This window comes from Tiliqua scincoides, chromosome 1 (assembly GCF_035046505.1).
Source record: "Tiliqua scincoides isolate rTilSci1 chromosome 1, rTilSci1.hap2, whole genome shotgun sequence".
Taxonomy (NCBI): Eukaryota; Metazoa; Chordata; class Lepidosauria; order Squamata; family Scincidae; genus Tiliqua; species Tiliqua scincoides.
The window spans coordinates 34600508-34617984 of NC_089821.1; the positions used below are offsets into that span (position 1 = coordinate 34600508).

Below are 17477 nucleotides of genomic sequence, written 5' to 3' on the forward strand. Positions count from 1 at the left end.
ATGGTCGCCAGGTCCCTGCCGCTCATTGATGCTGGCCCACATGTCAGCCACGGCTGGGGGGAGCCGATCAGATTAAGGCACCTCTACAGCAAGGGTAGGCTGTACCTGAGTATCTTCAGCGACGGCAGAGTGGGCGGCTCCGCAACCCAAGATCTGAACAGTAAGTACTGGCTTTGCAAAGCGAAGACTTGCCGTGCTCCTTCCAGCTACTGCAGAAAGCCTGACTTCCTAGTGCTTGGCTTGTCTGTAACGGGGGACGCACAGTTCTTGCTGTGGATACTTTTGCATGAGATCTTAAACGGGCACAGAACGCTGACCTTCCCCTAAGGCAAGTTCGTGTTTGGCGTTTCTTTGGCAGTTTCCCCCAAAGAGCGGTCTCTTCCCCTTCTTCTTCCGCTGCGCCCAGGGAGCCGTGTTCACGCTGTTTGTTTCCCCGCGCAGGTCTGCTGCAGATCACGTCGGTCGCTGTTGGCACGGTGGCGTTCAAGGGCGTGCTCAGCTCTCGGTACCTCTGCATGGAGGACGAAGGGAGGCTACAAGGGCGCGTAAGTCTCAGTTTGGGGTGGGGGCGCGCTGGCAACCTCCTCTGGGAAGCCCCTGGGAAATGTTTAGCATGCAGCCCCCTACCAGGTCCCGGTGATATTATCTGTGCGCTCAGGCCAGACAAAACAACAGAGGCCAGTCCGATGCCCTGGATTCGCACCCCACAGAGCAGTCTAAACACGGTGCTCCAGCTGCAGGATCCTTCTCATTTGGAAGGAAGCCCTTGTGAAAAAATCGGGTGTCTGAGAGTTTTAGGGCAGCAGTGGTGCGAAGGGACAAGGCTGCCTTTGCTCAGCAACACAGACAAGAACATCCATGAATGAAGAAATTTAGAAAAATCACTGCTCAGTCCACCAGTAGCGTTTCTACTTTAAATTACAAATTATTCACAATAAGATAGTAACTATTTACACAACTTCAAGATTGGGGATAAATCAGGCTCAGGGGGGTGGAAGTCTGATTTCAGCCATGATTTTCTATGTCAGCAGTTCCCAACCTGGGGTACGTGTACCCCCCAGGGGTACTTCCCAGGACCTTTGGGGTTACTTGAAAAAGAATTGAATAATGGCAGTAAAAGACAGATCTGTATTAGAATACCTTGCAGGACAAGCTAGGCAGGAAGGAAGGCAGCTAGCTGGCTGCTGAAGCCCCAGCAACTGCTAGTTTCTGGTCATCAATTTGTGTATTATCAGATATGGATCAGTGGTTGAAAACGTATAAACCTGAAATAAGAGCAATTAATTACAAACATTTTGCTAAAATGCAGGGCATAATTTATGGAAATTGGCTGCTAAGGAGTATCCAAGTAAAAAAAAAAGTGTTGGGAACCATTGCTCTATGTTGTTTCATTTTTTCTGTTTGTTTTTAGTGGAGTGAACAGAGTTAGAACCAGACTAAAAGGAATACATTTCAGTATTTTAACTACCAAGATTTCTTATTTGTTTAGATTTCTTTTCTGACCCATTTCAAGGAACTCCAGGCTTTAAAAGTGAGCCTTATCACATTCTTTGCTCTCAGCAGAGAGAATGTGCTCTTCAGGTGCTCACCTTCTACCTGCTCTTCAGGTAGGTTAGGCTAGAGATAATAACAGACCCAAGGCCACCCTGTACGTTTGCTGGCTCAAGGGAGATTTGAGGCTGGGTTCCCCAGGTCCAAATACAACAATTTAACCCATGTATCACATAGTTGGACTGTGGAAGGAGTCTATACATTATGTAATGCTCCTTCATCCTCATTCCAATTTCCTGTCATTTTTATTGTTTTTAACAAGTATCATAAATTGATGAGTCATTAACCACCACATCCCTTGCCTTCCACTAGGGCATAATATTCTACATACATCACAAGAAATAAATTTGATGCACTGTTAGAGGAGAATCTGTGTGAAATTACTTAACATGGTTCATTGAAAATTTAGAACTTTTTATTCCAAGTGAATAGCAGAATTAGGACCCAATCCTATCCAATTTGCCAGTGCCAGTGCTGCTGTGCCTATGGAATATGCACTGCTTCCTGTGCTGAGGAGGCAGTCACAGAGGCCTCCTCAAAGTATGGGAACATATGTTCTCTTACCTCAGGCTTGCATTGTGACTACACTGGTGCTGGAAAGTTGGATAGGATTGGGCCCTTAAACTATAACTGATAATGACAAATTTCTAACTAATCTTCAGGTCAGGTCATTCTGCAGAAGGTTTTTGTTTGTTTCTTTGGCTTTTTTATAGATGAAATTCACCAGGATGGCAACCTTTAGAGAGGAATTGTACAAATATGTAGCTAGTGCCAAGGAAGGGCAGTATTTCAACAAAAATGATGGATTCTTGTTGAGACAGAGAGCACCTGCAATGTACTTGACGTTTGAGGGAAACAATATTTATGGGCATTGGTGAACCTGTAATGCAGCAAGCTATCCTTCAAGTTCTCCTGCACAATTCATTCTCACACTGGGGTCAACAACAGAATACCCCCCCCCCAAATGATTTGCCATTGACCTAAGTGGGTGTGTGTGTGTGTGTGGATTGCACACAAAAAGTATCCATGCTGAACAATGAATTTAATATGTCTGAATCTCTGACAGGTACCATCAACAATTTTACAACCTAGATAGATGAATGGAAGCTACCAAATTCTTTCTCACTCTTGTGCATCTAAAGTGCAAGCCAGCTGTGTAAATATTTCTGAAAGCCAAAATTCTGTTATGCTTATTCTGTTTACACTGTAAGGAGCCAAAATAATGGAGGATGACATTATACTGTATAGAAAATAGGATATATTAGGGAGTGATTACAATGTTTTTACTGATGTTGTGTCACTTTTAAACAGAGTGACCAGATACAATGGAGGACAAAGTGCCTTTTCATTTAACAATTGTATTGAAGAGGGACTTTTGGCAGATGCAGCTGAACACGGAAAGGTTTAAAAAGCTACACCTGCCAAGATTCCCTCTTCTGTACAATGATTAAAGGTAAGAGCACTTTGTCCTCCATTGCATCTGGTCACCTTGCTTTTAAATAGCTCCAGGTAGCCTCACTATTAATCCTTATGTAGCTTCTCATCATTACCCCTACTATATGTGGTACTGTACATCATGTTTGAATTAGGACTAATATGTGAGAATGTGTGTTAACTTTAAGGTGCATTTTTCAACCTGGCAAATCAATACTACAGACAATAATTCGTGAAAACATTTGCTCTATTAACAGAAGTCAATAAACTAGTTTAACACTGCAATTCTATACACACTTACCTAGGAGTACGTCTCACTGAACTCAATTGGGCTTAATTCTGGGGGAAAAAAATGCATAAGATAGCACTATGAGAGTTCAATCCTGAGCTCCTGGGGCATGCGACTGCTGTGGCACCGAAAAAGGCTGCTGCCACACCCTGCGCACCCAAGGCAGCCGCAGGCAGCACCTCGGGAGAAGCGGACTTTCATCCCCTTTCCCCGGGTAAAGGGAGTAGCCCCGCAATGGGGCTACTCGATTCACCGCTGACCAAAAGGTAGGTAGTGAGGAAAAAGCCTCCCCCCTCCCCAGAACACCTCCTCCCCGCTTCCCCCCACGCCCCTGCTTTCGTCTCTGCTGCTTGGCGGTCCGTGGGATCGCAGACTGGCGGAGGCCAGGTGCCCGCCCAGTGCTAGCCCAGCACCAGCCAGCGCTGGGCTAGCACAGGTGTTCGCCTGGCATTAATGCTCGCAAACATGCCTTACGCCAGGTTTGCAACAGTAGGTACTGGCAGTAAACTGGAGCACAGAACTCAGGATTGGGCTTTAAGTTATCTCTTTAGATAATTCTTTACAATATTATCCACACAAATCTATGCATGTCTACTGAGAAGTAAGGCCCACTGAGTTTAATGGAGATTACTCCCAGGAAAATTCATATAGGATTGCAGCCTATGCCTGCCTATATTTAAACCTCTATTTCCCTAGGTGGGCATGCCTTGTATGCCCCAAGGCTCTTTCTGAATACTAATCACAGATTTTAAAAGTGAGTTTTAGGATCAGATTTAATCTATGGTGCCTCAAACCTACTCACCATGTTATAGCATGCAGCCATGCTAATGGAGGCTGTGCTGCATGCTATGTTGGGGGGGGGGAAATTGGACATACTGCAGGTGGTAAAAATATATTTAAAAAATAAAATATTTATTTTAGAATTAAAAAAAATGAAAATATTATTTACTTAGCTGCTGGTAGGCTGCCCAATCATGTATGGGTATCCTCAGACCCATGCCAGTGATTTTGCTGGTATATGTCCAAGGAGACAAAAGGGGTAGGAAGGGTTCAAAGAGAGGATAGAATTCTGGCTCAAGTCCCTCCCCTGTTACTCCCTGAAACCCCCCTCTCCCTCCCTGCCTACGACCATCACCACGACAAACTTACTGGTGCCAACAGAGGCCCCTGGAACTGCTGATGCACACACCATTGCCTGGTTGCAGCAGTATCCTGGATTAATGCCACCAGAAAGTGTCCTGTACTTCAGGAAATATACAAGGACAGCTACCTTTAGGGAGACCTAAAAGATTGGATGACCATAGGATTGGGCCCTTAGTCAAGAGAAACTATGCTCTCTATTAACTATATTCAAGTATCTCCTAGGGCTTAAACTGTGGATCTGTAATATTTTTTTAAAACAACGAATCAATCAGTAATTGACTTAGCCTGCCCCGCGCCCAGGGTAAAGGTCCATGATGGTGCCCCCCACATGATGCTGCCCCCCCCTCACCAAGTGTGATGGAGCCTCATGTGACTTTAAGACCAACTGGATAAATCTTCTGAGGCTTCCCTGCAATCTTAAACTGAACTTCTGGAAAACCAGAAGTACAGTTGCTGATTGTGTTGGGAGCCTCAGAGCCTCCCATGTGGTCAGTGAGACCAAATACAATGGAGGACAGAGTGCCTGTACCTTTAACCATTGTATAGAAGAGGGAATCTTGGCAGGTGTAGCTTTTTAAACCCTTTCATGTTGAGCTGCATCTGCCAAAATTCTCTCTTCTACACAATGGTTAAAGGTACAGGCACTTAGCCCTCCAATGTATCTGGTCACCCTGCCAGATACACCCTGCGTGTGGTCCTAGCATCACACGGATGCAGTGTCCAGGCATTTGTCCCGTTTGCCCAGCACTAGGTTCGCTGCTGGAATCAATCAATAAAAGCAAGTTAGTTAAACAACTTCCACAGTAGTACCCTATCATTTTAAGATTCTTTGCTAATCAGTCTTGCTAATCAGACATCATTTTTCAGATGTCAGACAGCTCAGCCCACATTTGAAGTATTACGCTTTTAAACTGTTCTCACTGAGTTCTCTCTTGTCTATTCTACCTGTTAATGACGTTTAACAAACTCCAGTGTTTGCCATGTGTAGGGGAAAAGACTTCCTCTGGTGCTTGGCGGATAAAGAGTTTATACCACTTCTCTTATCATCGAAACCTAGACGCAATCAGCAATACATTATTAACCAAGGGTTTAGTCACCTCTAATAACCAAACTATAATAACACAGGACTTTTAAGAAAAACAAGAATGAACAGCCTGAATTAATAATCAAATGCTAATGTGCAAGTATTCCTGAATTAGCAAACGTATCACAAATATAAAATATATTACACTGTGTAACGTCATTGGTCAAATACTGTGAAATATTATGGACAAAATACTTCTTTTAAGCCCTGATCCAGAATAGCTTCTGCTGTCACCCACACTCCACACTGGTAGCTGCAGTGCTCCATTTGGCTGCTGTGATGGCAACAAGAGTTGCCCACTTGTCTGCCTATATCGTACCACTTTCTTTGCTGTCACCACCTCCACCTCTTCACCTAGACTAGTCAGCTGCCCTCAGTCTGTGGTTTAAAAAGCACGGTAAGGTGAGAACCAGCAAAAAAGGAAATAAGGGGATAAGCAGGTGAGGAGCAGAAGACAAATGGGTAGTTACACCAAAGGTGGCAGGGGAAAGATCAAGCAGTCAGTTCATAACAGTGCTGCCCCTCTCCAACAGCGTCATCTTGTTTTTGAGACCCACTAGATGCCGTTGGCAGGCAGGTCATGCCTCATTTAATCAAAGAGAGCATGCTATATTTGGGGGGGGGGGGAATTGGGAGGCTTTAGAGGGGAAAGGGGATTTAAATCTCCTTACCCTTCCATAAGCCTCCTGCTCCACAATGGGTCTCCTCAAATCTGTGCCAGCTCTTTAGCTCATATTGGAACTGGACAAGGTGCAGAAGACAGTGACTAAAATTCTTACTGGGCTGGGGCATCTTCCTTATGAGAAAAGGCTAGAGCAGTGGTTCTCAAACTTGTAGCACGGGAACCAGCTTTTTAGAATGAGAATCTGTCAGGACCCACCAGAAGTGACATCATCAAGCAGGAACATTTTTAACAATCCTAGGCTACAGTCCTACCCACGCTTACCCAGGAGTAAGTCCCATTTACTATCATTGTTAAAAGCATATACACAGCAGCAGTGCTTTTTTTGTAAAAGAAAAGGTGCAGGAACTCACAACTTGTTAATCTTTTATTTATTTATTTATTTATTTTTAAACCATTTTTTATTGGAGAAATAAAATATTTTTTATGTGCTTCCCCCTAAAGATGAACTTACTTCTGAGTAGACATGCATAGGATTGGGCTGTCAATCTCCACATCCCCTTCCCCCTAGCTACTTTTTCTACACATGGGGAAAAATACCGTACAGGTGCACTTGTCTCCTCTATGGAGAACTCGTGCAAGGAAAGCGCCCTACAGGTAGACCACAGCTGCGATACAAGGACATCTGCAAGAGGGATCTGAAGGCCTTAGGAGTGGACCTCAACAAGTGGGAAACCCTGGCCTCTGAGCGGCCCACTTGGAGGCAGGCTGTGCAGCATGGCCTTTCCCAGTTTGAAGAAACACTTGGCCAACAGTCTGAGGCTAAGAGGCAAAGAAGGAAGGCCCATAGCCAGGGAGACAGACCAGGGACAGACTGCACTTGCTCCCGGTGTGGAAGGGATTGTCACTCCCGAATTGGCCTTTTCAGCCACACTAGACGCTGTTCCAGAACCACCTTTCAGAGCGCGATACCATAGTCTTTTGAGACTGAAGGTTGCCAACTACTTCGAGGAGAGGAAGCAGTGAATGGATTCCGGAAAATGGCTTGCATGAGTTCCATGTAGTAAAATTACTCTAAGCAACTGTGAGAGTAAGAACAAAAAAGGAATTCTTACACAAGAGGGGTCCTTAGGTGCACATAGAAACAGCTATGTTTGCAAACAAGCGATTAAATATGGTTTAATTCAGGTATCAGAATACTCTGTCTTTGGGAAGGCGCTTGGCATGCAATTGTATGTTCTCTGCTGCCCTGAGCAGCTGCTGTGCATTGCTGGAGAGGAGCTGCAAACGCTGGCTGGCGGAGGGCATGCTTGTGGGGGAAGGACGAGGAGGATCTCTGGCAAGGCTGGACAGCACGTTGTACACACGTAGAATCCCTTTTCACCTGCCCTTAGCATGTGAAAATGGGTGCAGATATATATCTCTGCCAGGATTAAGAGCCCAATCCTAGGTATGTCTACTCTGAAGTAAGTCTCGTTCTAGTCAATGGAGCTTACTCCCAGGAAAGTGCCTAGGATTGCAGCCTAAGAGCCCAATCCTATGCATGTCTACTCAGAAGTCCACTTTAGTGAATGGGGCTTACTGTGGATAGGATGGCAGCCTCAGGGTCCAATCCTGTGCCTGTCTACTCAGAAGTCAGTCCCATTAGAGTCAATAGGGCTTCCTCCCAGGAAGGTGTGGAGAGGACTGCAGCCTCATAGCCAAAGCCTATGGCTGTCTACTCAGAAGTCAGTCCCACTAGAGGCAATGGGGCTTCTTCCCAGGAAAGTGTGGAGAGGACTGCAGCCTCAGAGCCCTTCCTCTGCCTGTCTACTCAGGCTGCAAGGCTATGACACTTTCCCAGGAGCAAGCCCCATTGAGCACAATGAGACTTACTTCTGAGTAGACACGCCTAGGCTCATGCTGCAGATTGGCACGGGGGCTGCACCAGCCAGCTTTCTTCCCCTCCTCTTCTGCCAAGCCAGTACCTGGGCATTCCATGGGTGCCGCAGCCTGTCTCCCTGGCTGGCTGTCTGTCCTCCTCCTCAGTGTCGGCACGTGTCCCCCACACCCTCCACCGTCTTGGAAGCTGCGCGGGGAAGCAGAGCACTGGGGAGGGAAGGAGGGCTGGGCTCAGGCGAGAGCTTGGGGATGGGGGCAGGAGGGGGTCATTGTGTGGTCAGGCAGGGGCCAGGCGCCTGCCCACCCTGCACCCCCCAGCACCCACCCAGCAAATTCCTCTGTTTTGCTCCCCCCCTCCTGGAATGCCTCCGAAGGGGAGGAGCCCCTGCAAAAAGGTGCCGGAACTCCATCCCCCCACGTTCCATTAGAAAAAAAGCCCTGCACAGCAGTCTGTTAAAAGTACAGATCTGTAACATTTCCACAAATGTGGTCACATACCATGGTAGCATCAAGTCTAATATATTAAAAATAAAATATTGAAATGAATGAGGACCCACTTGAAATTCGCTTGCAACCCACCTAGCAGGTACTGACCCATAGTTCAAGAAACACTGAGCTAGAGTTTTTTGGGTTCTTTATTCTAGATAAAAGGCACCTGAAGGGAGAAATTATTGAGACATAAAATTATACAAGAAATGGATAGAGGGATGTTCTTTTCCCTATCACACAACACCAGAATCAGGGGACATCCACCATAATTGAGTGTTAGAAGACTTAGAAGAGACATAAGTAAGATTTCTTTACCCAGTCTGCAATTAATCTGTGGAACTCCTTGCCACAGGATGTGGTAATGGCATCTGGTCTAGTTGCCTTTAAAAGGCGAATAGATAGATTTATGGAGGAAATGTCCATCACTGGTTACAAGCCATGCTGGGTATATGCAACCTCCTGGTTCTAGAAGTAGGCTTTCTCTGACGCCAAATGCAAGGGAGTACAAAATACAGGTATCTTGTTGTCTTGTGTTCTCTCTGAGGCATTTGGTGAGCTACTATGAGATATAGGAAACTGGACTAGATGGGCCTTTGGCCTGATCCAGCAGGGCTCTATGTTTTTAAGTCTAAGGATAGAAAGAGGGCCGGGAGGCTGCAAAAAGAGGGGATAGGATCTGGCATGCACCATGAGCCACCCTCTCCCGCAGCCTCCCTGCTCCCTATTCCTCTTCCTTCACTGCCCAGCTTTGCCCCTCCACAGCCTCAACTGCTCTGCCATCCATGGACAGGATTGACGATGGATGGGGAGTGCCACTTCTTGCAGCAGTGCTCCCCAAATGGCTGCTGACGGAGTGCTCTGTGCTCCATTAGCCATCATTTTGCAACAGCTTCTTGAGCCTCCGTTTGCCTGAAGATAACATCCGAAGGTTGCCAGTTCGAAGCCACCGGCACCGTGAATGGTGAGACCTTGAAGCAGCTGACAAGCCCAGCCGTGTTATTCCACCTGCTCTTGGAGAGACGAAGGAGCTGCTTGTCAGCCTGTGTGGGAGGAATCTGGAGGCCAGAAAGTGATAACAGACCATAAAAGATCCATCTGAAATGATGTGGTTCTTGAAAGACAGAACCTTTCTTCAATTGTAAAAATCCCTACGGGGATTTAGAACAGCCTGCCCATGTAAACCGCCTTGAATTAAAGTGTGAGGAGAAATCTGATGACCAAGAAAGGCGGTATATAAATGCCTGTATTATTATTATTATTATAACTGTAGTACAGCCCAATTGTGCATAAGACTGGGTTATAAAATACATTATGTAAAATGTCAATATGTTAGCCCTAGTCCAATTAATTATTGATTTTGTCCAGGACATCTACTGCCACACATTTGGGTCAAAAGGAGGAATACGGTTGGATGGCAGCAATATATTCTCCCAGTGGTTTCATGTAGATCTTAAATGGCATTAGAGATACGATGGAATCGTGCAGCTTTTCATAATAGCATAAAAACACAGGGTGGAGCCAAATATATCCAGCACCACCTGGAAAGCTGCCTGTGACGTATTACTGGATTCCCAAAAAGCACGACTCTCAGTTTCCATCCTAGACCAATGACCCGAAAAGATTTCATGGTCAATGCTTTCCAAGGCTGCTGAGAGGTCCAACAGCATTAACTCTGCATCCCCATCCCCAATTCATTTCTTGGTAAAGACTGTCAGCACGTTAACCAAGGCAGTGTCTGTCCTATGCACCTTTCTAAGGGCGCAATCCTAACCCACTTTCCAGCACCACTTTCCACATAAGGGCTATGCAACTCGGAGGTAAGGGATGAAACATTCCCTTACTTTGAGGAGGCCTCCATAACTGCCACCCAACTGCAGGATGCGGCACATGTCCCATTGCAACAGCTATGTCAGCACTGGAAAGTTGGTGAGGATTTGGGCCTAAATTTGTCAGTAGCATCTTAGCAAATTTGTAATGAGCATTCTGAGGTATCCTCATTAACTTCAATATACACTACACACAGAATTGTAATGTCTCCATTTATTCCTATGTGTACATAATAATAATAATAATAATAATAATAATAATAATATTCCAAAACGAAGAGCGCATAAACAGCATTGGGGTAACAGAAATTGCCATCCACCAAAAAGCAGCTTTACTGGGAACAGCTTACATCTTGCGATGAGATTTATAACAGCAAAATAGGATAAAAACCTTGGGAAGGACTTGATCTCAGGGTAAAACAAACCAATCAATAACATCTACCTGACTGTGTGAAAATCTAATAATAATAATAATAATAAAGCATTCTCAGTCAGGAATTGTAATTTTTCATTTTTGGCCACCTGAGTTCGAAAACAGATATTGTTTTCCAACCAGTTGGTAGAACCATTGGTCTATATACATCAGGCAGAAATTTACTGGCATCAGTATGTAAAAGCAGAATCATACCCTTTAATATATTACTGCTTAATACTTATTTTGTTCTTATTGACTTATACATAATCTCTGTTGATTTGGTGAGCCTCAGAGCATTTGCATGTCAATTTAACTCTCTGGAAGAGTTTCCATTTGTCCTGCTTTGTGAATACAAGGTTCAAGTACAAAGAAGCTTAGGGCACAATCTTGACCCCGAGTTGGGTAGATGCAAGTCCCTTGCACTGGCCCAAAAGTGTCACTTTCTGTAGAGACAGGCTGGTGCACGCATGTGCGCTGGCTACCCCTTGCCAACATGGGCCCCAGAGGAAGGGTGAGTTGCTTTAACTGAGCTTGGCCGATGCAGGGGTCGGGAGTGTGTGGGGAGGGCAGGGAGGAGGCGTTTCAGGGTGGGTGGTGGGCGAGCGGACAAGGAGTGGGAGGTGGGGCCAGGATCCGGTAGTGATGCCGGATCCTGACCCCCTTCCCAGGCAGCATGGTGCAACTGGGCTGATTAGATCTGCACCACCTCATCAGGGGCCCATTGGGGTCGCTGCAGCACGACATGGGGTAAGGGAAAAGGCTTCCCCTTGCCTTGGGCTGTGCTGCTTTTGGCCCCAAATTTGCGCTGGATGCAGTGCAGGCCCGCTGGCCTGCCTGCTTCCAGCGCAAGTTAGGATTGCACCCTTACTTAAACAAATAAGCTATCTAAGAGTAAAAATGAGCAAAGCACACATGTAATCATCTTTACTTTTTCCTGTTCAGCTCATTTATTCTGCAGAGGATTGTTCCTTTGAAGAGGAGATACGTCTAGGTGGCTACAATGCCTACAAATCAAAGAAATATGGAGTCTTGGTATCCTTAAGCAGTGCCAGACAAAGACAACAAGTCAAAGGGAAAGACTCTCATCCACTCTCTCATTTCTTGCCTATTATCACCACTATGCCAGTGGAGTCTACGGATTTTGGAGAATATAGGGACAGCGGACCATCATTTGAATCTCGTATTTTCAATTCACGTCTTGATAATGACAGCCCAGACCCCCTTGGATTTACATCAGACATAGCAGTGCAAAGTCCTAGCTTTGAAAAGTAAGTAATGCTCCTTTATTTCTACTCCACAAAAGCATTGTCAGCAAGTTCTGATAGTATTTCTTGCAGTGAGGCATGAAAACACATCAGATATGGGATCATCTTTATTTGGCAAATGGCACAACCTGTAGATTGCTAATACCAAGAAAAGTATACCCACAGATACTTCCCATCTACTCAGATTAAAACATACACACAACAGTATTTTAGAAAATCTCCTTCTAAGAAACACTGTTTAATTCAGGAATGACAAAAATGCAAAGCATGCAGAATTTTTTCTGCCTTGGAGGATGTTTGGATGGATAAGATCATGAATATTTTACTTTACTACTTTATTACTTTCACTCACCTCTGAGTCCTGATGACAGATGCACCAAATGCTGTTCATTCAAAGGAAGGATGGTATCTTCTTCAATGTGCACATCAGTGTTTGAGAGAAAACTAACAACCTACAAAGCAAGAACTCACTTAATAAACCTTAATACATGATAGATTTATCTATTTCTTCACAAACCTCTGCAGCTAGTTTCTGGAAAGGAAATAAGTTGGCCAAAGAAAACCTATTACCTTGTTTGTTTTGTACTACTTGTCTGTGATTTTCTTTTCTTTAAAGATTATTGTTTATAGATCAGGCCTTAGACTCAAGGAAGGCTACTCTTATAAGTACAACTAGATTAAGCAATATACTGAATAAATCTTGCCATTTAACTGTGGGTGGTGCTTTGGGAATAGTTGTTTTAAATTCCTGCTGATTTAAATGGAGTTAGACTATACGTTATTGGAAGCAATATTTCATTGGAATTTTGTATATAAAGGTTTTCGAATGATCGGGTTTTAACTAGTTTATGAAAAGTTGAGAAAATAGTTCTTGGTGTATCATCCTTTCCCAAAGGTTCTTGTATATAGTAATATTGTTCTGCATAGAAAATGAAAGGAAAAGGTTATTATTTTCTTGACCTAGCACTTCATTGTCAATGCTATATTTATAATTAATTTATTGAACACATACATCTGTTTATTTTGTTATTGTATTTATACCCAAATTTCTATTTATGTACTCCAATACAATTTTTTAAATAGTCTGGTTAAATGTGGTGATGTTTTGTAAAAAGGAAACCTGTTTTTGTTAAATAGTTTGTAGTTTTAGTGTGTAATAAAAATGAAATATAATGAAATGCTTATTTGTCTCTGTGAATCTGTCTCTGCTTGACTATGTTTGTGTTATTATTATTCAGTTTATATTTGCTGACATTTGGCAGCAGAAAAACCTGGACTGTAACTTGTATACATTGTATTGGCAACCTTCAGTCTCGAAAGACTATGGTATCGCGCTCTGAATGGTGGTTCTGGCACAGCGTCTAGTGTGGCTGAAAAGGCCAATCCGGGAGTGACAATCCCTTCCACACCGGGAGCAAGTGCAGTCTGTCCCTGGTCTGTCTCCCTGACTATGGGCCTTCCTTCTTTGCCTCTTAGCCTCAGACTGTTGGCAAAGTGTCTCTTCAAACTGGGAAAGGCCATGCTGCACAGCCTGCCTCCAAGCGGGCCGCTTACATAATGTATACATTATGTAAATTCATTTTTTGCATATATTTATTTATATACTTACAGTCATAGAGAGGAAGCCATGAACTGTACAGCACACTGAAAATATACCCCTTGAAGACTACCAGTCTCCTTTGTAAGCTGCATGGCTGCACAGCTCTAATCAAAGCCTCACACAGTTTCCCTCTCTCTGTGAGTGCTCCCTCAGAGCACTCTGGTGCTCTGCAATGACATCGTTGTTAAGCTCTCTGAATTGAGTTAGCCACGGTCACTGCAGGGCTCCGAATATTCCCCTGAAAAATTAGAGGCAATGTTGCTGACTACAGGAATCGAATTCAGCAATCTTTCTGCTTCTGAGATTTTACTGGATATTATCAAACTTTCACATTATCTTCAGTTTTGACTACCTTCTCTTAACAGCTTTATATTTGCTTTTAAAAAAATGAGAGGTACAGTCCTCAGAATATTAAGATGCAGTCCTGGCAAGACCCCTCAACTGAGGAAGTCAAAATCTAAATATATGTTTCTATAGTAAGCTATCCATCTCAAAAAGGAGATCAAGTTCATTGAGACTCATGTCTAAGCAGGTGTGTGTGGAATGCAGCTAAAGATTAAGATATTAGATAAGGCAGATCTAGTCGCCCAAAACATGACTGCTACATTTCAGATGATGGTAACATCCACAGTGCAATACAATAGCAGGGGGAACATTTCTTTCTGATCTTAAACATTCTATTAGAGACATTTCTTCCTGTCTTTGGGCAATGTTGATGTGCTTAAATTCCTTTGACATGTCAGTAAAGGCCACAAGAAAAAGTGGACTTTTTTGTTTCTGTGTGGAGGCCCCTATACACAAAATATATAAGCCAAATTGGTTATTTCTTTTACTGTCAGCTCAATCCTATGAGGGCCTTACACTGCCGGAACTAGCGCTGCAAAATGTGACACACAATTCAGTTTGACCAGGCTGCTGCAAGTGGTGAATGTCAGTGTGACAGCAGCCCATCAACAACCCCTGGTGCAGGTAAGTCAGTGCAGGGGGTGGAAGGTAGGTGGGCAGAACAGGGCGGGGAAGGAATGGGAAGGAGACTGGGGGAGGTGGGAAGGGGGAAGAATCAGTAGCAGCAGTGCCACTGATATCCTATCCCTCTTCCTAGCACTGATGTGCCTTCCTGGGTCCACCCAGACTTGTGCCAGCTGTATGGCTGGGGTAGCAATGGTTTATCCCCAGGCAAGGGAACAAATATTCCCATACCTGGATGGGACCTCTAGGACTGCCCCCCACCCTTGACAGGATGCAGCACATGCTCCAGTGGCACATCTGCATCAGTGGGGGCAGGTTGATATGACTGGGCTGTTAGTTTATTTTCTTAAACAGAAGGTTATGAACAGCTGCATCATGCCATTGGTCCATCTAGTTCCATGTTGTCTATACTGAGAGGCAGCAGCTCTCCAAAATTTTAAACAGGGACCTTTCCCAACCCCACCTGGAGATGCCAGGGACTGAATTTTGAACTTTTTGCAGGCAAAGCAAATCACTGAGCTATAGCCAGCAGATGCACCAAGTTTCCCTAGGCCTTCAGGTACCACATGATTGCATGCCCTGCCATGATCAAGACTGTCTATGTTTCTCTTCATAGTCAAGTTTTGCCCGCCCACCCCCAGCAGTTCCATCTTCTGCTCAGTTTACTTGGCTGTGACAGGGCAAATGGGCAGGTGAATCTTCTAGGAGGTTGACTGGGAGAAGGGAAAAGGAGAATCTTAGGCCAATTCACATCTTATTCTTGGCTCAGTGCCATTGCATAAAAATTAAACGCTTTCACTTTTCCCATAAACACAGTCGGTAAGTAACTCAAGTGGCTGTTTACAAAAGGAAAATTTGAGTGATCACCTGTCTCAAAAGGAAAAATTAGATGTCTGAACATTAATTCAAAATTTAGCACCCATGTGTTTCTCACTATTTAAAAAACACAATATCAACACAAAATCTTTGTACATTTTTAAGTTGGCAGAAACAAGAACTCACATTTGATCTTACAAGATGTTTAACTCATCACCTTCAAGCATTTCCTGACTCTACTGTCATAACCATATCTGTTTGATAAACTGGACTTCTTCAACTAGCCCATGCAGTTGTGGAAAATAGTAAATCTTAATCCTGTTCTTCAAAATGCCTCAACGTGCCTTCTCATTTTCTGCCTTCATTTTTGGAAATGCAAATAAATGCAAGCATGCTAGATTATTTTAACCAGAATACTGCAGAAAGGTTGAAAGCACAGATGCTGTATCTTACATATAAGACATACCTTCACATAGGGGATCTCACCGACTCTCCTATATGTCATCCGTGTTCTCTTCCAAGAGTATCAAAATGGGAGCAGGAGAGGTGAAAAGCTGTTTGGGAAGAATGACAGTTGGAAAAGAGAGAGATGAGCTGAGGATCTGAAACCTCAGCCAAGTTGATGCATAAACAGGAAATCAGACTTTACAAGTGTGATGAGACAGCTGAAAAAAAAAACCCACACTACGTTTCTGCTTTGTGGGAGTTCTACCCACTCAACAGCTGTAACATTTGGAAATGGCAATTGCACAGATCAGGATTACATTTCTGCAAATTCAGCATTTGGCTTTAACTTGTTTGTCCCCAATTCCAACTGAAATAGGTCCAATATAGACTGAATGCACTTCCTCACATTCCCCATTTTTTTTTAAATCTGACCTCTCCTTATTTCATTCAACCACACACCTGAGATTTTGTGAGCTCCTTGAAGCTGGAACCTGCCTTTTAATTTTGTTCTGCATATAAGTTTTCTTTAATGTGGTTATTTTTACAGCCTCATCTATTCAGAACTACATAACTGTGACTTTGCTTATAGTTCTTTTTTTAAAAACCTACCATACTACAGATCCCTTCCCCTCCAATGATTCAAAAGGAACTTAATTCCTTTAGTTTTGCTTCAAATGTTAATCATATCTTAATAAACTGTCAAAGAAAAAGAAGTGGGAAAAGGGAACATTTGTTCTCAGACAGGCAAAAGAAAATTCTGATGCAAAAGGATTAGGGGCTTATAGGAACAGATGGGAGAAGAAAGGAGAAGAGGGAGGAAGAACAAAAGGACCTCCCTTCTTGGAGAAAGGCAAACAAGGTGTCTGGAGGAGAGGTGGGCCCCTGGGCTTATGCTCTCTTAATATAAAAGGAATTATTATTATTTTTTATTCCATTTTTTTGCCTGACAACAAGCATCCAAGGAGTGTGACAACAGAACACAAACAATACATAACAAACATAACATCTTTTTGATGAGCACTAGTGACAAAAAAAGGCTCAAAGGAAGGGACAGGGGAAAGGGAAATGTCCACTTTCTAGACCTCAAAGGTTACTTTGACTGTTTCCAGTGAATTATTAGAAGCTGATGATAGGAAGGCAAACTATTCTCCTTCAGTTGTGCTGTTTCTGGGAGTCATTCTACAGAAACCACATGCTTATCTGAGCCCCTCAGTCTCTCCTAAGTTTGCCAGGTCAAATGCTGGACCAACAGAGACATCCTGAGAAGGGTGTGGATAGGGTGTGGGCCCAGAGCAACAAACCAGTGTGTCCCTCCATTATGGCCATATATTGGTCATGAAAGCGCAGGGCCCAAGGCATGGCTGCCATCAGAGGGGAGAAAATGGTTTTGTATGGGCAAAGGCAGGATGGTGGTGGTGGTGGAAGAGGTCAGGGTTAAAAAAAGTGGTGGTTCCAAAATGGCCTGAGACTAGCCTTTACGATCCATTCACTTGAGTTCCCCCCCCAGGTGGTGAAACAGCTTCAAAATGAACTGTGCCCCACTGGTGTTCCTGGAAGGGGGGGACCACTATCTTTGGCACCTGGCTGCTTGAGTATGTAAAGTGGCCCTAATTCCTTGCCCTCAGAGCCTGTCGCACCTGCAACAG

General features: G+C 44.0%; 1 protein-coding gene across 1 annotated transcript; it reads left to right on the forward strand.

Moving 5' to 3' along the window:
- LOC136643790 (fibroblast growth factor 19-like) lies at positions 1-12006 on the forward strand. The gene is made up of 3 exons (XM_066619131.1): positions 1-160; positions 442-545; positions 11677-12006. Exons 1-3 carry the CDS (start codon positions 1-3, stop codon positions 12004-12006), a joined length of 594 nt encoding a protein of 197 aa, XP_066475228.1.
- The last annotated feature ends 5471 nt before the right edge of the window (positions 12007-17477 follow it).